The sequence below is a fragment of the Castor canadensis genome, chromosome 10, assembly GCF_047511655.1.
Source record: "Castor canadensis chromosome 10, mCasCan1.hap1v2, whole genome shotgun sequence".
NCBI lineage: Eukaryota > Metazoa > Chordata > Mammalia > Rodentia > Castoridae > Castor > Castor canadensis.
The window spans coordinates 85,095,523-85,116,434 of record NC_133395.1 but is presented as its reverse complement, the minus strand read 5'-3'; the positions used below and the strand labels follow the sequence as shown (position 1 = coordinate 85,116,434).

At 42.9% G+C, this 20,912-nt stretch overlaps 1 protein-coding gene across 9 annotated transcripts in view; it reads right to left on the bottom strand.

The window, feature by feature from the left end:
- The window catches only part of LOC109685508 (phospholipid-transporting ATPase IB), a 583,492-nt gene that overhangs the window by 397,403 nt on the left and 165,177 nt on the right, over positions 1–20,912 (bottom strand). For all 9 annotated transcript variants that reach the window (XR_012436298.1, XM_074043751.1, XM_074043752.1 and 6 more), the window contains 7 exons: positions 11,343–11,448; positions 10,597–10,679; positions 6,443–6,492; positions 4,214–4,283; positions 2,600–2,684; positions 1,525–1,664; positions 207–345 (listed from right to left, as the gene is read on the bottom strand). Coding sequence is in view for 8 of the 9 variants with exons in the window: in XM_074043751.1 (XP_073899852.1) it covers positions 207–345; positions 1,525–1,664; positions 2,600–2,684; positions 4,214–4,283; positions 6,443–6,492; positions 10,597–10,679; positions 11,343–11,448 (673 nt within the window). In the remaining variant the exon portion in view is untranslated. The remainder of the gene's footprint in view (positions 1–206; positions 346–1,524; positions 1,665–2,599; positions 2,685–4,213; positions 4,284–6,442; positions 6,493–10,596; positions 10,680–11,342; positions 11,449–20,912) is intronic.

The window sequence follows — 20,912 nt, the reverse complement described above, 5'->3', positions numbered from 1 at the left end:
AGTTTAATCTTCTCAGGAAGCTGCAGTAGTCTGATGCATGTAATAGACACACAGTATTTATAAGAGCATCTTCACTGGATTTAGGTAAATTTCCCCCGGCCCTGTGAATAAAGATGTTTCATGTGTCAATGCATTTGAGAAATACATCTACAAGACACTTTAAAAACAAACCAGACCTGGAAACTTTTTTAAAAAAAATCGATTACCTATATTAATTGCAGTTTCTTGTTTGTCTCCTGTCAACACCCATATTTTAATTTCTGCCTTCAACAGAGTTGCTATGGTCTCTGGAACACCGGCCTGAAGGCGATCTTCTATGGCTGTTGCTCCAAGTAACAGTAAATTCTAGGTTGAAAAATATCTTCAATTAAAGATTCGTTCATATGATGGTAACAACTCTCACAAAGGCAACAGTAATGTTCTGGGAGTTATCTTAATCCTTACATAGTAAATTGTAAATTTGACTCAAAGTGAACTCTATACACAGTAGATTGTAGTTTTATGTGCCAACAAACTATAACTTAACCTAAAAGTATTCCGCAATAACTAAGCTATTCAGTCTTACCCAATCACAGGAGCTGAACCTCCAGCCAACCAGGAACTGAAACAATATAAGGCAAGTGCTGATTGCAACCAATCATATTGTTTCTACACATCTCTTCCTTGTATCTAGCTATGAATACAATCTATACCATGGTAGGTGTGACATTCCAGAAATCGTCCATCAGCAGTGCTGCCATGTTTTATTTTATTTGCCTTCGCTCAAATAAACTTTGATGAAGTTAACCCATCAGTTTTTTTTTTTTTTTTGGAATACCAGTAAAGCAGGGCAAACAAATGCTTGAATTCAGTTCTACTCTTACCCTAATTTCTATTAAAATGACTGGATATAAAATTCAAATGAAAGCTGAGTATGAAAAAATAAAGGGAAATTAAAAACCAACAAAGGAAGGAGAAAAGCAAACAGGTAATGGCTTCCAAGTTACAGAAAGTAGAAAACAGATGGTCCAAGGGTTTGTTACATGAAACAGAAAAAGTCGAAACCTATCTTCCATATTTGAGGAAATCCAAATAAGTACAGAATCACTTGATGCCTGGGATAAACTTAAAAAGAACAACATCAAAATAGACAATATGGAATAGCAACAGTGGAGCCTAAGGAAGTGTGTGAATTCTTAGTAGTACCATGTCTAACCAGCCTACCCAGCATTGTGATTGCTCATGGAACTCGACAAGGTAAGCTTATCTCATTAAGCCTATTCTTAATTCAGCCAGAAAGCCATCAATGCTGCTTTTGGCCTTTTTAAATTAATATATCATTAATGTTTAGCTGAGGGTAGCTACACCTTTCCAATAGCCCATGAAAACTAAGCGCTTCTCAGAGCAAAGAAATAATTAAAAGCTGATGGTTCATTAAGACAACGAAGGCAGCATCACTATATAGCAAAAGGATTCCTGTTCAAAGGCTTTGCTGACTAGATGGTTAATTCCTTCAATGGGCAGAGACAGCCCATGTGTAGGTACCTTCTCAATGATCTCATAACAGTCTTCCAACCGCTGAGCTCTGTCTTTCAATATGATGCTGGCTTCCTGATAGACTTTCAGCCACTCCTCATACTCATTCTCAGAGAGATCAGTGTAGGCCACACAGAGAGTCCGCAATCCTGCAAGACAGTCTCTGGTGAGTGGGGATAAGCAGACTATATCACTGCCTACAGGGCACCACACGGCTTTCATATCAGCATGCTCGAAAAGTTAAAGAAACCATCTGCTTTTTTTTAGTCACTCCAACTCAACATTCTCAAGTCTACAAAGGGAAATTTAAAACAACTCTAAGTATTCTGATACAAACCACTTCTTCTATAAATTTGAGAGTGCGTTTTCCACAGCAAAGGGTGACAGAAGCTGTTATGATCCAGGTGTAGAGTAGGCAGGTATCAGCAAGTAGAGGAGACAGGAAGTATGTTTCAAAACAGCAACAAAAGGCCTAATGGGCTAGCATATGCAAGAGCTGGGCTTACAAGCAGCTGAGCCCATGCAGCTCTGTGTATGTGTGCTTGTGTGCAGGCACACTCATGTGTGGACCCATGGGAACACTTGATGGCAAAAAAACAGCAGTCAGCACTAAAGCATGGTTCCAGCTATCACCACATTCATTAGCAGGAAAATCTGACATTATTGTCTGGAGGCTTCAAAAGAGCTCCTTTCCTGCTCACTATGGGCTCCGTAAGACATGGATATGCCAGTGTCCAAAGGATAATAAGAGAGGGACAGGGAATGATCACCTGTATTTTCCAGAAAATGTGACTGACTGCAAGATGGTTCTTTGTATTGTGAGCCAGTCTGCCTTCTCCTACTGTATATAGAATTGTATACAGGTAACTGAGTTTGGACTTTGTCAATGCCATAGACACAGAATGTGGAAGTGGGAGGGGGCAGGGAAAGTGCCTGAAGAGTAGACTCCTGTGAAGCAAGCCAAGTACTACACAAAAAGGACACATCTATTCAGAACATGAATGCCTACCCATTCAGCTGCCATTTAAACCTTCTAAAGTACAACTTCAAGGGTCAAAAAAAAACATCTTCAAGTTTTACTTACCTTCTGTGGCAAAATATTCCAGGTGGCATAAAGTCTCTTCCATGTATTTTGAGTCTTTTGAAAGTCTTTCAAAAATTACATTATCCTATAAAATAGGGAAGCATTCACTGAGACTTGGCAAACTCTTGAGTACATCTCCCAGCTGGCATGTTAAACATGGCTTTGTTCTATAATAGAGTTCACCACTATACATAAAAGTACTTTTCAGGACTAGTAAGAACAGAGCTCTGGGCTGGGCTTACGTACAAGCTTTGGGGAAAAAATTGGGTATGGATGTCCTCAACAAAGCCAGAATCTCTGGCATATCTTAAAAGTCAAACAAAAATGCATGGTAAGGAGCCTGGAAGCTGGGACACTGGTCGGGGGCACAGTGCAGACCTTTGCACACGTTCAAGTACTCACAATGTGAAGCATATAAAGGCTGAGTACCCTTATCTGAAATGCTAGGGACCAGAAATGCTTCAGATTTTGGATTTTGGGAATATTTATATAAACATGATGCCATATCTTGGGGAGGGAACCCAAGCTTAAACGTGAAATTCATTTATGTTTCATAAACACCATTTACACAGAACCTGAGGTGCTTTCATAACAGCACTTTTAGTTTGCCCATGATTTGGCCATGACCCATTTTATGAGGTCAGTTGTGGACTTTGCTGCTTATGCAATGTCAGTGCTAAAAAAGTTTTCATATTTCCACTGTTCAGTTTATAGCCTTCTTCTCTGTGCTACCTCACATTGACCAAGCACTTCTGGGGTAATGATAATACAACAAAAAGTCCATAAACAAAGTTTAGCCTGTAAAACTATAACCTTGATGACCTTAATTTAAGATGTTATAAAAGCAGAATTCTTTTGTGGGTCCAGATCTAATGCCTTTAGAAGTCCTATGCACTGCTTATTTTTAAAAAGCCCTAATCATAGTGCTTTTTCCCCCACCATCAGTAAAGATTAGTAAAATCTGCAACTAACCACTGATACTCATGTCATAGTCTTCATGGTCTCCTAAAATAAGCCTAATAACTGCTTCCCTCAACCCGTAAGATCACTATATAATAGGACAAAGTTTTATAAGTAAGATTCATAAGCAATGACATCTTTTCTTAGAGATAACACTTTGGAGTCTGGTTACTAGAAGGGACACAGGACAGAAAACCTGACTTAGGAAAACAACCCAAAAAAGCAGTAAAAACTTAGCTGCACATGGACACCATCCTTGTACACCCACACAGCTCTGAGCAATGCATAAAAACATAAACCACAACAATTAAGAACAGCTGCTAGAGAACACCTAGCAGAGTACTTAAAGATTATTCCAGGTCAACACAAATTACCTCTACAGAGACACAGATGACAGAGGGAATTCATACACCAAAGATTTTTCGAGACGCACCGAGCAGGTTTCTAAAACCAACTACTGAGTACAAGTGAGCTTTTCGTCTTTACCTCACTATCTACAGTGGCCTTTTAATACATGTCAGCTTTAGAGCTGACTTGAAAGAGAGTTCAACCTTGGGCAACAGTCGAGCTAAGAACAGCAGTTAGGAGAAGCAGTACACACACAAAGTAGCGCCAAGGGCCCTTTGCCATGGGAGACGCTTTGCTGATACTTACAGCCCCTTTGCAGTAGAGTCGAAGCTGTCCTGACGGAGTTCGGACAATCACAGACATTCTTTTTCTGTCACTGTAAGAGTTTAAAAAGATAGTTGTCACTGGTCTGTTTTATAAGACCCATATCCTATAACTAAATACCAAGCAAGACTTTCATTTTGATGAAAATTTTTCATTTTGATTGCCAGCAATCCTAGAAATGGCCAAGCTCCTTTTTTAGAATACCTTTTTCACAAAAGTAGGACTTCAATTACATACCTCTTACTATTCTTATTTATATCTAATAAACCCATTTCTTGCTCTGCCACGAGAATTCACTGCACAGCTGTTTGCAGAAAAGGTAAAAATAGAAAATGTGAGCATGGGCCATGTGCATCTAATTGACTCTGACAGTACTATCTGCAAGTATTCTTCCCTGTGTTATGGCTCAAAAACATCAAGCAACATACCCAGCAAGGAGCAAAAGGGAAGATTCAATGCACTTCATTGGCTCTTTTCATTGTAGTAGAAGGAAAGAACTGATCATAGAATGTTCCTAATTCAGCAGTAATGCACTTCCTTGCTCTCTTCTCACTGCAGCACAGGTACTTCCTTGCACATAGTCACCATGGTCCATCCCCACTCGTTGAGCTTCAGTGCCTCCCACTGCCTAAAATCTTCTTCCTGCTGTCCACATACCTCTGCAGTCCTGCCTCTTCCCCTGCTAAACCTTATGCACATCACCAGGCTCCAAGCATGTGATCCTTGCCACTCTCCTTGCCTATGCAAGCTGGTCAGTGCCTCTGCTGACACTTCATCCTTCTGAAACACACCCCAACTACAGTGGGCCCAGATGCTTACTTCTCTGGCCTTTCCATTTGGTGATTCCCTTGGACTGTAAGCTCCAAAGAATGGGACATCAACTCCTTGGCTCTGTATCCCCACATTATGAGGCACAGCACTCTCTCTAGCCTGAGTTTTCAGCACCTTGTAGTTGGGAACTCTTAGCAAAGTCACCTTGGTTGTGTTTCAGTTTCTCAATGTATAAAGCAGATTACCACCAACTACTCTAAAGAGTATTAATAGGATTAAGTGGCCTCTAAAAAGAGATGAGTCAACGAACAAGAAACAGAACAATTGTAACCACAACTGATCTTACTTTCTCATAACTTTTTAAAAAGGCATCCTCATGTTTCCATGCACATTCACTTCCTTTTATCTAACTCCCTTCCTCCTCCTTGTCTGACTATTAACTGCTGGTTCCAGTTAATGCAGACACAAAGCAGCACAGTTTCCCACAAGAAACTTTTAAGGACACAAAAAACATCTTGAGACATGTCCAGTATGCCTGTGACCGTCACACACAGGAACAATTGTTGTCGTTAACCATCCCCTGCCTCTCTCATTGACCATCCAATCCCAAGGGCTTCCTGATCCACCAACATTTAAGCTTGGAATCCTAAAGCTAAATACAGGGGCAGGAAAGCATTTCCTATAAGAGGATTTTAAAAGTTGACCTTTATCATACATAATAAAGAGTGTGGGCCAACCATTTTTGAATCATTTAACAATAGTAACTGAAAATCCATCTACTTTCAGTAACAGGAAAAGATGCTTTTGACATAGTAACAGTATTGACAATCCAATATTCAAAAGAAAGAAAGGAACAAACATTAAGATGTGATTCCTTGTAACAAACTAAGAATGTTCCAGAGGAACACAGAATACAACAAATATTCTTAGGTCTTAGAGAAACTGCTGGGGAGAAAAGCTTTGGATTATGTAAAGGAGGATGGTCCTATGTGAACCAGAACTCTGTGATGAAAAAAACTGATCTTATCTGTCATCATCTGTCAGTTTCTCAGCTCTCAGGAACATTGCTCAGATGGAGCAGGAGGCATGACCTAAGGGGACCTAGGAAAGGCCAATGAAAACAATACCCTCACTGCATGCTCCAACCCATATACACCCAACTGCAGCTACTGATACTACAACATTAGGCTCTGGATGGCTAAAGAAAAATGAGGGCACAAAGAACGTAAAAATACAGAAAAATGACCTACTTCCCTGTCTTTAATGAAAGTCAAAAATTCCAACAAGAAGAGGGTTTGTACATGCATATTTACCATATTTAGCACTTAATCATACCATACAACCATGCACATGAAGTTGTTAAATACATATTATATGAACGTAGATAGATAGATAAGTATTAAAAATATTTCATTTCAAATGTATGAAACAGAAACACACCTGGAAAATTCCAGGACATTAAGGATTCCGAATGTCTGTTCCTGTCCCATCTATAAGGAAAAAACAAACAAACAAACAGGCTCTTACCTGAGATGCAAAGATTAAAATGTCACAGCACTTGTACTCCAATCATCAACGTGGAGGTATACACACACACAAATTACATACAAACCTTTCCATCCTTCAGCCACCTGCAAACACATTTGCAGTGTGTATTTTTGTCACAAGCCTGGAGCTCCCTCTTCTGGTAGAAGCTTCTCATTTTCCTTCAGTTATATGGCTTTCTTAGCAGTTGGCTGGTGTAGCTACTTGCAAGTGATGAAGACAGAAGACACAAACTATACAAAACCATCAGAAACCTTGGGGCCAGGAGCCCGTGTATTCTCTGTCTTCTGGGCTGCCATGATGTGAGCTGCTCCACCATGCCCTTCCCACCATGATGGACTGAAACCTCTGAAACTGAGCAAAATAAATCCTTCCTTCCTTAAGATTTTTTCCTTCCGGGTATTTTGTCACAACAACAAGAAAGGCATTGGCACCAGACAACTAAGGCTGTTGTTGTAGCTACCTGGCAATATGGTTTTGAAACTGATGGGAGAATTTCAATATGGTTTTCAATTTGCAGGAGGAATTTGGGACCATTTGGAGAAGCAGGCTAGAGAAGCCCTAGAATATTGCAAGCAAAGCTTAGTGGACAATTGTGTGGGAACTCAGAGGACCAGAATGCTAAGCCTGTAAACAGTAAAGACTGTGCTCATGAGGTGTCATGGGAATGAGGACTCTAGTAGGAACTGGAACATCTGCTGAGGAAAGTTGCAAGCATGAGCAGAGCCAGCCCAAAAGATATACCATGGGGGCTGCAAATGGCAAAGCCATAGGGGTGGGGATGCCCAAGCCATTGGAGCTCATATCATGTCACCAAGTGCCCTGGATGCTGAACACGCAGCTATAGGATTTAGTATTTGCTGGGTTTTGAGCTTGCTTTGTTTTGATTCTTCCTAGCTATTCTCCTATTCCTACCATTTGGAATGGAAATGTTCACTCTGTACCACTCTATCTTGGAAGAATGTAACTCATTTTCTATTCTACAGGGGCTCACAATTAAGAGTTTGCTTTGAGTTTTAGAAGACACTTTGTATTTAAGACTTTTGAGCAATGCTGGAACCCTTCAGACTATGGAAACTCTTGAAGATGGGCTAAATTCATTTTATATTATGAGAGGGACACGAGCATTTGGGGAGTTAGGGGATAGAATACTATGGTTTAAGATGTGTTTGGATGTCTGGTTCACAAGGGAAAGATTTGTGATGATTAATCTTCATTGCCAACTTGATTGGACTGAGAAGAGCCTAGTAGATTAGTAAAGTACACCTCTGGGTGTGTCTGTGAGGGTGTTTGCAGATACTGAATAAGGGAAGAAGACCTGTCCTGAATGTGTGTGACACTATCCCATAGGCTGGGAACCCAGATGGAATAAAAGGCAGAAATGGAGAAAGCTGGAAAGCTCAGACATTCTCACTTTTGCTTCCTGGCCACCATGATGTGAGCTGCTCAAACACACCTTCCTTTCCCATGGTGGTCTGGAGCCTCTAAAGCCATGAACAAAATGAATACTTTTCCCCTAAAAAAAAAAAACCTTGGGGCCACCTATGCTAATGAACTTAGGATTTTATACATTTTATAGAGGTCTATGTGTGGAGTATATTACCATAACGTCCCAGCAAGGTCTAGGGTAGTACCCTTTGTACAACAGGTAAACTTTCTGCAGCATCACTCTGACAGTCATAAGGACCATACATAAGTCAAGCTGGTTCTGATTCGGTTTTGCTGCTAAATGATTGTTCCCCAAACTTAGAGGTGAAACTTGGAATTCAATAATTTGGAGATTTGAGATTTATAGATATGGGTTATAAATCTGTATCTGGTTTTAGAGCAATTAATCGAGCAAATGCCCTTTTTCTTACCATTCTTTCAAGTTAGAATGTCAATATTCACATTTTTTCCATTTGGAAAATTTCAGATTCTGTGTGTGCTACTTTCAAACATTTTAATATGATCTGTTCTCCATTTCTCTAACATACCACAGTAAAAACAGTATGGCCTCTCCAGTCCAACAATGTGAGTCTGAGTACAGTTTCTGACACTGTGATTTTCTTACGAATGGTAACAGTACTCTTCTCTTAGGTTCCACCCCATTTCATTACATCCTAAAATACAACTGATGGCCCACTTCCTCAGCCCTTATTCACCTCTCTGAATCACCACCTTCTGCCTTCTCCTCAGCAGTCCAAGTTCTATCAGAACCCTATTGGACAGTGCCCACTGCCACCACTCTGCTCCCTGCCATGAGCCACCTAGTCTTTGTACCACTTACAAAAATCACCAACCACGTGCTCAGCTGCTACCCAAATCTGCAAGGACATTTCATGTAAGTACTGGTGGCTAACTAGAGAATTTAATATTTGATGATGTCTCAGAATTAATGGTTGAATGGGATTTTTTAAAATAATTACTACTTGTGAAATCTAATCAGGCAGTCTTTTATTACTTCTAGAAATGTGGAAGTAAATATTACTTTAATAAAGTAATGAAACAGTGCCAACCTGGCTTTTTAGCACTGTGATGACCTTGCTATAGGCTCTCTGCTCCCCATGTTTATCTGGAACTGTAAGCCAAGCAGTATATACTGTACTTCCATCAGTGCTCAGCCTACCCATGGCCCCACCTTGTTTGTGCAATCTAGAGACATCCAGCAGCATCAATACAACCAATAATCCTATGGCTGGGTTAAAACTCTCCTGAAACTGACAGAGAAGACTTCATTTTTTTAAAAGTAACTATGCAGGAAATTCATTATCAGTACATCATTCTGCTATTAATGACTGCACAGTTCCCTACCTACCTTCCCTCTATTGGTTGAAATAAAGTAAAACAATCACAATTCAATCTTTATATTCCAAAAGAAAGTAAAAGTGACCAAAAATGGACACTTTGTATAAGGTACATTTTATAGGCTTTCCTATTTTATAAGTAAAAGAAAAAAAACTGACTACTCCCAACTCAGGAACAATATCAGTTTACTATACCACTTGGAAGCAAGTTTCAAGTTCATTCAAGGGGCCTATAGACTTAAGGATACATTAAGACCAAAAAAAACTATCAAAGTCCATGAGTTTCCTCAAATTGAGGGGTGGACAAAGGCAGAGGTGAGGGAAGTCATTGACTGTGCTCAAGCCCTTGTCAACCCAGACAGCAGTACAACACCACCCTTCCATCTGGCCAATCCTCACCATCCTTTTCACCTGCAGTCTATCCTGTGTGGCCTTGTGTGACCTTATACTTGATACAGGTTGAGCAGCCCTAATCTGAAAATCTAAAACTCCCCAAAATCGGAAACATTTTTAATAGCAACATGATGACATGAATAGGTAATTCCACACCTGACCTGCTGGTCACAGTCACACCACAGATACATTAAAAATACTGTGAAGAATTACCTTCAGCCTGTGTGAATACGGTGTATGAAATGTAAACAAATTTCATGTTTAGTCTTGGGTCCTATCTCAAGATATCTCATTATGTATATGCAAATATTCCAAAATCTGATCTAAAAATCTGAAATCCAAAATATTTCTGGTCCCAAGCATTATGGATAAGGGATACTGAACCTGTAAATTGCTCTCCCCATCACTAAATTTCTCTCTCTAGCCTGTAGCGAGGAAAATTAAAAAATCAGAAAATACATAAACCCCTTGATTTCAGTGGGGGAAATACTCATATAGATAAGAGAGGTCTTAAGCTCTAACTTCCTTCTGTCACTGCCAAAGACATGGAGCCCCACTGGACTGGGGCTCAGAGATAGCCAAATCATGAAGCTACTTCCCAACTTTTAGAAAACAGGAAACTTGAAAAGTTCTTTGCTACAAACAGTTTGAAGCATCTTTAAGAGGGAGAGATTATTGCAATGCAAACCAACAGGAATAAACTCATACAATCCCATAGCAACCTCAGTTACCATCGAATGTTTCAAGTCTAATTTTTCACTAAAAGACATACAGAAATTTAACTATCACATTTACAATAGACATACTATTTCAAATATGCAACCTTCCAAAAGGTAGGGGCTCAAGAATATGTGCAAATGTGTCCCTTACCGCCTCTATGATGACCGAGTAGGGTGTTCTGGCTGTGAAGACAAAGCCCAGCTTCTTAGCTCCTTTCACCAAGGCAGCTTCGTCTGTCAACAACAAGTTGGCAAAATACAGATGAATCCCTCATCATAACAGAATTCTATCAAGTGTCATTTCTCAAAACCACCGTGATTAAGGAGGTTTTGTGTCACCTGCATAAGAACAAGGATTGGGGAACAGGAGCACTTCACTCTTCCTACCACCAGGGTCTAAAATGAGGACTTGTGCTGGGTAGGAGGACGCAGACCCAATGCTAATTCACATTAGAGGGAGAACAATGAATTACACTCCCCCTATTCTGGGTTGCTGCTAAGTTCTCTCTAATCAACTTAGGTAAAATGCTCACTGACTAAGCATCTCCGAGCAAGCCCATGCTTTAGTTGCAGTACTATGGGACTCAGAGACCAGGAAGTTGGCAAAGAGTCATTGCTCCAATACATGGCTTCCCCACCAGTGGGAAAATCCATGACATGTGGCCCTGTTCTCTCTCCAGAGCTCTGTCCAGACCAGTAACTCTTGGGAAATGCAAGGTGGCCCAGGTCTTTCCCTGCTGTCAAAGAGTCAGGAGAGTCCACCACCAGTTCTCTTGGGTTTGAACACCTGTAACCATGATCTGGAGATGGTGTGAGGTCAGAGGCCCACAAATAATTGCAAAATACCCAAGACTTCAGGGAAGGGGCTGGCAGGACACATCCATCGAGAGCTCTCACCTGGAGAGGAGGCCTGGTAGATAATGTCATCTCCATCCTTCTCAGGGACCACAGTGTGACACACAGCCAGCAGGGTGAGGAACTCCTGTATGCAAGGAGCTGTGGGCTATAAGCAGAAGATGGAGTTGGCCTGTCAGTTACAACAATGCTGATACACACCAGGTGTGCACATTCAGGTTGTCACCTGCTTAAAAATCCAGAAATGGTTCCCTATTCCCTTTTGCACAGGGTCCAGATCTTTAGCTTAACCTCAAGTCCCTCATGACCTGACCCCAACTCCCCACTTAGCTCACCTCCTGCCGCTCTGGTCTTCAAACAGGCATGTCCTTTCCCGCTGTCCCATTGCTGCAGGCCTCCACCTATGCAGCAGGTTCTTCCCTACACTCGTCCCCTGGCTTCAGTGCAACAGTTGCTCCACCTGAGAAGCCCATTATCCCTTGACTCTGAACATGGCTCCTGAATGCTACACCATGCTGTGCCATCAAGAGACAGTCAAGAGCAGTCAGACACCTCCTGCAACAACTATGGCTCCCAGCTTTGCTTCTGTTCAGTCTCCTGCCACTTAAAAGCAGATTGTCTGCCTTCCTCACAGGTGGACCCAGGCCAGAAAATGGAAGACCCTCCAGTCCACCTGCATGGTTAACCAAAACACATGCATGCCAAGCCTTTTCACCATGCTCTGCTGGCTTCCATTCTCTGTCTGGCCTTTAACTTTGTGACAACACCTGCTAGGCAGGACATTCCTCACCTTTTACTAAAAAAACAAGGAAAGCCAAACTTGCCCTGGATACATATGTAATCAATTTCTCCTAGCCTCCTTGCAAAGAAAAACAATCCTGAAAATTTTAATTGGGATCTAAGAACACAATATATCTTCCTATCTATTAAAGGCTTCTAAATCTTTTAAACAGAGGACCTGATATATATCTTATTAACTTTTCATTTGCTCAAAAAACACTTGAGTGATTACAGTATATGTTCAGTGAAGATTGGGGGATGGAAAATTTGGCCTGGGCACCTACACTGACCTACTGGAGACCCAACCAGCAGCTGCAATGAAGCTCAGGAGCCCCAGAAGGCTGCAGGAGGCCTGAGGCCAATTAAGTAATTGGCCAAACAACTTGGTTAAGCTATAGCCCATGGGTTTCCATGAATGTTGTCCCATCATGTTATCAGTGGGAGCTCTCAATTCCTGAGAGCAGCCTCACTCTGCAATCTTGTCTTGTTTTGCTTTTTGCAATGCTGGTGATGGAACACAAGGCCTCACACATGCTAGGCAAGGCCTCACACATGCTAGGCAAGCCCTCTGCTATGGGCTATTTTTGTTTTATCCTTGTGCAGCTTTCCTTTGCTTAAACAGACTATAAATTTAATTGACCTAAGGAATTTCCCTTTGAACATTTTCTCTGTTGCTTTTTTTTTTTTCTTTTGTGGTACTGGGGCTTGAACTCAAGGTCTACACCTTGAGTCACTCCACCAGCCCTTTTTTCGAGATAGGGTCTTGTGAACTATTTGCCAGGTCTGGCTTCAAACAGAGATCAGGAGGATTAAAGGCTAGGATTACAGGCGTGAGCCGCTTTTTATGTGGTTTATTGTTGGGATGGAAGTAAGAAACGCTGATTTTTAGGTGGACTGACTCTGCCATCTTAACTGAGGTTTTCCCCACACCCCTGGCAAGCCTTCCTCTTCTAGGCCACCACCGAACTTTGCCAGGTGCTCTAGCCTGTGAGGCGAAAACTAGGAAAATGCTGCGCACTGGGCCCGCGCCCTCGGCCACGCGCTCCCGGCTCCCTAGCGCCGCGCGTGAGTGTGGCTGCTGCGCGTGGGCTCGGCTCGGCTCCAGGGACGCCGAACCAACCCTCACACCCCCGCGCCAGGCGCGCCCCGCCACGCAGAGCCTGACACAGGGTGTGCGCGCCGCGGGCCCCGCCCCACGGGGGACCAAAGGGTCGCTGAGCTGCGGGGTCTAAGGTAAGGAACTTCCTTGAAGGTACTTTAGTGCCACCGTCCTGTTAATGTGGCCATTTTAAACAGGCAGCTGTAAACCTTAGGTTCACATTGTCACATCAGCAAGCACACAGCTGTTCCTTTATTTTTCATGCAGCTCTGTTTTAAGTTATAAATGATGACTGCCACAAGACAAAATTCATCAAGGTAAAAAGAAAAAACAATTCCGAAGACAAAAATTAATCCACCTTTGGTTCGCTACCTAATGAAGTGAGGAAGAGACAAAATTAATCCAAATCCCATGAACGTCTGTAACAGATTTCACACAAGTGTTCCATGTTTGAAAATACTCCCCCCTCCCCCCAACGTCCAAGAAAAGTTTTTTTCTTCAAGGAAGAAAACTTTTTGTAACTTCATCGAGCTAGTTGTTTATTGAAGAATGTACTAATACGTGTTTGTGTAGCTGTATCTTCTTAGAAGTCAAGGGTTTTCCAAGGTACAAGTTCTCACACACACAACGCTTATCACTTTCACCATTCTGAAGTGTGCAGTTCAGTGGCATTAAACTTAGTCACAATGTAGGACCCATTATCACAATCTACACTAAAAACTTTCTAACCATCCCCAGCAGAACCTCTGTACCTTTTAGATTGTAACTCCTGTTCTGTTCCCTCTGCCCCTGGTACCCTCTCTCCCATTTTCTGTCTCTATGGATTTGCCAATTCTGCATGCCTCATATAAAGAAAATCATACAAAATTTCCCCTTAATACCTTTCAACAGACACAAATGCTATAAATCTAGAAATTAATATTTTCTATGTGAACTTAAAAAGAGAAGGAAATTATACATGTCTAAAATTGTTTTGTACACTAAGTTGCAGCTACAAAATATTTAAGTAATATACACATATAAGTGATTTTTTTTTCCTTGAAGACTCAGGTTCACAAGTCTGAATCATAATGATTCAAAACACAGTTATGTCTTTTTCTATAGCAAATCTTTGGGAATGTACCCCACAAACATAAAAGTCATTGCTTAGCAGTGCAATCAAAGGACTGGAATAACTGTACTTTAAATTTTGCATAGGTTGATTCTCCAACTAAAAGCCAAATCCCTTCCAGGCCATCAGCCCACACAAAACTTAAAAGAGTGCAGAAGGACCCAGAAAGTCAGAAATGATGACCCAGAATAAGATGAAAATTCTGCAGTATGTGGAAGTCCTCCCTCGGGAGGAAAGAAAGGGTTTTCTTTGGTCAAACCTTTAATTTTTGGGATCATTTGGGATCATCTTACTCAATGATCCCAAAACAATTTAGATGAAATATGGGATATCCATAGCTGAAAATCCTCAAATGCTTCTTTCCCTCCCCAACCAGATTTTGGCAAAATGAATAAGTGAACTAACAAGACCTGTATTTAAACTGCTGAAACTATCCATTGGGTATACTTAATCCAACCCCCCATGTTCCCAAAGAAAAATATTAAGCTATGTTCTTCATTATTCGTAGTGAGGGTCCAATGGGCTTCATTAACGAAGTAGCCCAGATGAAGGAAAGTGGCTATGGTCACAGAGGAGTCAGGAAGAAGTGATGGTTCAAGGGAAAGAAGAAGGAGGGACAATGTGCTGAGGTCTCAAGCATCCTCAAGCAAAGGACAGGCTCAGCAAGACCTTGTGCTGAGTGGTCAGACCGCTTAGAAGCCCCAGCTCCCAGCCATACAAGCCAGCTTTGACAGAGCACCTGTGTGAGACATAAATGAGGTGTAGAAAGATTCAGGCATTAGGATCCCACAGCATGCAGTAGGTCCCCAGATGATCTCATCTACTGATGAGGACTTGCCCCTGGCCTTTGATGTCCATGCCACCCCACCTTTGTTTGACACAAAAACCATTCACCAAGGGTGGGTGGCTACGCTGCCCACATCCCAGCAATCACAGCAGCAGTGGCACCCATCAAAGAAGATGAGATCCTCCATCTACGCCAAAGAACACCACTTCCTCAGGAGTCATACCAACCTGTGCTACAATTGAGGACAAAGGCACTGAACAATGTTACAATCTCTGTCCCCCGTTTCAGGAGTCCTCAGAGTGTCTTTTATTCATCACTTCCCTTAGTAGTTTGCTAAATGGACAAACAAATGAGTCTAAACGAGGATCCAGTAGCTTACCTCTGTTCCTAACCCCAAGCTAACTCCATAGTACTCTATACAATGCTTGCCTCAGGACCTCCACTGTTTTCACCTTTTGATTGACTGTGAAAAAACAAACCAAAACTAGAAACTAGATAGACCAAGTGCAGTCTCCTGCACTTTCCTACACCACCCTTCCACCAGCTTTGTTATTAGCCTCCATCTGAATACCATTTGAAAGCAGGTTTCCTCTCTCAGAAAAACAGTACTCACAACACACTTCTCTCTTTGACCTCTTTGATTGAAACCTCCCTCTTCCAGCCAAGGTTCTACTCAGAGAATCTTTAGTCTAGTGACTGGTTCTACCCCTAAGATCAAATGGCAAAACAGGACCCCTTTGGTGTCTATGACCATGGCAGAGCATGGTCATCTGCAGCATCTTCCATAGTTCTTGGGCCACATCCCCACCTCACCCCACAGCTGCATGGGAACCACTGCACCACAGCTCTGGGAGGTAGGGACCTTACACACACTGAGAACTGCTACCAGGAAGGTTTCAACATTGACAAATAAGCACTGACTGCAACAGAGAAGGATTTCCTCACTGAAAACTTAGAAAAGGATGTATTATGTTTGACTATTTTGCAGTGCTTGGCTCAAATTCAGAACCCCACACACTCTAGGTAAGCACTCTACCATTGAGATATTCCTCTTCATGCATACAATAGGGCTGGTGGAGAGGATCAAGTGGTAGAATGCCTGCCTAGCCAAGTACAAGCCCCTGAGTTTAAGCCCGAGGACCACAAAAGAAGTTTTAACTATAGTTATCTCTTAACAAATTTTGGAAAGATAGAAGTTTATATTTCGCTCAGGTTTACCTTTAAATATGATTAATTTTTTTCCTAAAAAAATTAATATTGAGGCAGACTAGAGTTAGGAAAAGTTCAGAACTCACAGAAAATATATGACTTAATATTATATTTCGAATTGACCATGCCCTGGCTCAAGGAGGCTCAGACCACCCTCACCTGGTCCAGGGAACCACCCATGCCCCTCTCCACTCATTTATTATTGGATGGGAATTGCTGGGTTCCTCCTTTCCAATAGGTTAGCATAAGTCTTAACAGTACCTGGAGAAGAGCAACATGCTCTCTGCTTCCCAGCTTCCACCTACATTTCCCTTCCCTAACTTAAACTACATTTACACCCACGTGTACTGCTATGGATTCATCCACATGGGACGTAAGGACATTGGAAGTCTTCTGATCACAGGCTGCACTGTTGCCATTAACAATATTAGCTCTAATTTGTACTGGCTAAACTGGTGTGAAGTACTTTGATCACTGAATATTTTTCTAGGTTGATTATTTTTAATGCAACCTTAAGATTAAAAATGAGTTAATATGATCCCATGGTTAATCCAGGTTTGCTACAAGAGTTGAGGTACTGTGACACTGTAAGCAAGGACTGAACATGGTGTGGGCCTGTTGGAGGCTGAGGAAGGAGGATCAGTAATTCCAGGAGTTCGGGTCAGCTTTGACAACACAGCAAGATCCCATATCTTACATAAAAGATAGACAAGAAGCTAACAGACTTAACTTCTAAGCCTCAATTTCTACCTTTACATACTGATTAACTCTTGCCCAATTTGATCTTTCTTTCTATAGAATATACCAAATGCTACCTGTTATTATATCATAAATTTGTTTCTTAATGTTTCCTACTCAAAGGATTACTTTTTAAGATTCATGACCTCTTAGACTCACAACTGTGAAGAAATAGTACAGCAGTTCTGTTTACAAAGCAACAGAAATCTGAACTATTACAAAGAATTCTGTGGTAAATTCTAGTGGCCCCCATAATGGTAACTAGATAAAACTGTTTATAAGGTAAATGTAGGAAGGCCTGGGCACCTAGAACAATTTCCCTATATTGACTGCTGGCAGGATGCTGTCCTCAGCTGGCCCACATGGCTAAGGCTCTGTCTGGAAGAGGCCTATAGAATTACAGTAGGTAGGGTGGCCACGACTTCCAAATGTAGGGAGGAAACAAAGCAGGGAGAAGGACCAGAAGAGAAGCAGACAGGCCTGTGTTCTGATAAAGTAGCAGGGGGAAGGGATGGCATAGCAGAGAGATAAAACCTAAAGAATCCAAACGTGAAGAATATCTCATAGCACCAGGGGCAGAAGGGCACTAGCACTAGGGTGACGTAGCCTATAGACTTGCATGGAACCATACGTGGGTTAAACCTTGTTGGTTTTTTTTTAAATTTTATTGCCTCTGTAACCTGCTTGCAATGGTACATAAGGTGAAACCCCTTTTTTCCTCAGGGCTCAACCTTTGGACATGAGTCCACTGAGTCTGTGCCAGCACAATAAAGAGTTGCTTCCACACCTTAGAGTCCCATATCTCTGTTTCCTATAACATTTCTTGGGGGTGCATTGTCAGTATTGCAGCGACTGTGATTTTTTTTCACCTCCCTTGTCACCAGGGTGTGTCCCACAGACCACTGGGAGAAGATCCCACCAGACACCAATGGACAGCTTGATCCAGAGGAGAGACTCATCCTCCCAGTAAGTCTTGGTGAGTGCTCAGATGCACAACGGAACCGGGTGAGGTGTAGGAGCCAGCAAGGGGAGCTCCACCCATCAGACTGCTAAGAACCTGGGTTCAAATTCAGACCTGCCTCAGGAGATAGAAGGGAAGACTGATGAACTCCTAGAGACCCCTACTAACCACCTTTGGGGGTGAAACCATGACTCTCAGGTTCAGGGAGTAGGGTGGAAGTACTGTGCTATGTGAGAGGGTGTGAACATACGAGCCTGAGATGCAGCCCAGCTGTGAAGCAAGTGAGGAGACCCAATTCGCAGGTTGGTGACAAATCCATATGGTTATGGGTGAACCCTAAACAGGGCCTTCGGTCTGGGGTTTATATGGACTCACTACAGCCAGGAAATGCCTGAATCTCCACAAGGGGAGTGGCCAGAGAAGGATGAAGTAAGTAAGGACCTCTTACCTCTCCTCCAAAACCCCTCCCAATCTGTGTCTGTCTTGCCTTCTGGTAACATGAGGAGATGGGTAGAAATCAGAGTAAAAACACTCCCTTGGAATGTATGGATAGAAACTTTAAAAAGGGATTTAATAGAGACTATGGAGCTAAGTTAATGCCTAAAAAGCTTAAGGTCCTTTGTGAAGTAGATTGGCCTGCTCTTGGTGTAGGATGGCCCCTGGAAGGGTCACTAGATAAAACTGTGGTCAATGAAGTTTATAGGGTAGTTGTAGGAAGGCTTGAACAATTTCCCTATATTGACTGCTGGCAGGATACTGTCCTCAGCTGGTCCACATGGCTAAGGCAACTTCCAAATGTAGGGAGAAAACAAAGGAGCCTATACTGGCTGAGGAACCGGAGGAAATACCCCTGCCCTGTGTGCTATTTAGTCCACCTCTGCCACCAGCACCCAGTTCAGCACCCCCACCTCCAGCATTGGATGGGGAAGCTCGAAGGACAGTCACACTGTAAAATCTGGTTCAGAAGCCTCTGGGAACATGACTCCCCTGATCCCTGAGTCCTATGGACCCCGTACCCACTCTGAGTCTGCCAGAGCTCACCCCACATTCCCCACTCAATCAAGAGCATCTGACCAGTCACCATGAGGACCCCTCCTCTGCTCAGACTCCGATGCCCTGCAGATGCCCCTGAGGGAAGCCCAGAGCCCCATATATTATGATCAGGAAGGCCAAATACAAGGAGGAAGACGGGCATTTGTCTATCAGCTCTTTTCCACCACAGACCTCCTCAGCTGGAAACATCGTGCCCCCTTTTCACAGACAGGTTTGATGCAGTCTATCATCAGACTCACAAACCCACCTGGACAGACTGTCAATAGCTTCTTCTGACTCTTTTTAATACTGAAGAGTGATGCCATATAATGTTGGCAGCTCTCAAGTGGTTAGAAGATCATGCCCGCAAAGGCACCCTAAACACCCAAGCATATGCTCACGCCTATTTCCCTGAGAAGACCCTCCTTGGGATCCCCAATAATAGCCAAAATTACCAGCAACTTGAACGGTATCAGGAGGCACTGTTGGGAGGCCTGAAGGATGAGGGGGAAAAGGGCCATGAATATGAACAAAACATCAGAGGTCCTCCAAGGGCCAGATGACAGTCCCAGCCAGTTCTATGAGCATTTGTGTGAGGCCTTCAGTTTATACACTCCTTTTGACCTGAAAACCAGCAGAGATTAATGCTGTTTTTGTCAGGCAGGCCCAGGGAGACATAAGGCGAAGTTGCAGAAACTGGAGGGGTTCAGGAATGAATGCTAGCCAGCTTCTGGAGGCGGCCACAAAGGCTTTTGTCAATTGAGATCCAGAGGCTAAGGGGGGGCCTGACATGAAGATAAAAAGGAAAGTGGACCTCCCTGCAGCAGCCCTTGCTGGACAGTCAGGTGGACCCCAGCAAGCTAATCCAGGCAGAGGCAATCCCAGAGGATGACAGATGTCCCCAGGCTGCCCCCACCCTGGGGAGGAACTAGGGCAAAATCTATGTGCCTACTGTTCTCAGGAAAGGCACTGGAAGAATGAATGTCCCCAACAGGTCAGGGACTCCCAAAAGGCCCCCAGACCAGAGGCAGAGGCCAGGATGTTGAAGGAAAATATCAGCCCACCCACAGGGGAGCCAGTCCCTGGTAGGAAAACATTGTCAGACTGGCATGCCTGGAAGTCTATGAGGAGGACTAGGACAGACCAGGTTCCATTCTACTGGGCCCCCAGGAGTCTATGGCCCGAATGAAAATAAAGGGCCATCCATAGATCTCATGGTGGACATGGGTGCAGAGCATTCAGTTGTGACCCAACCAGTGGGTCCTCTTTTCAACAAGCATACAACTATTATTGGGGCTACAGGGAATCGGGTCCACTGCCCCTTCTTTTCTTTTTTAATTTCCTTTATTCATATGTGCATACAAAGATTGGGTCATTACTCCCCACCCTTCCCCCTGCCCCCTCCGCTGCCCCTGCTTAATGGCTAGACAATGCAATCGTGGGAGTCATGAAGTAAGGCATGAATTCCTTTATCTCCTTGATTGCCTAGTGGGCCTGATGGGCAGGAACTTTTTATGCAAACTGAGGACACATAACTTTTGATTCAGATGGCACAGCAGCCTTGAAGTTGAGAGGACCTGAGGTAAAGACAGTATTCCTCATGGTTGCACGAGGAGGAATGATGGCTCTATGCCCCTGAAGGGAGACCTCTTAAGATTCCTGAGCTTCCTTTCAAGATTCTAGGTGTGTGGGCTGCCCAAAATGTACCCCTAGTAGTGGTGGATATAAAGCTGGGACTCGCCCCCATCAGCTAGAAACAGTACTTCATTCCTCATAAGGCCCAGGTTGCAATACAAAAACACTCTGACAGACTCTTCAAAATATGGGATCCTCCAACTCTGTCAGTCATTCTGGAACACCCTCTTATTACCAGTCCAGAAACCAGGACTGAGGAT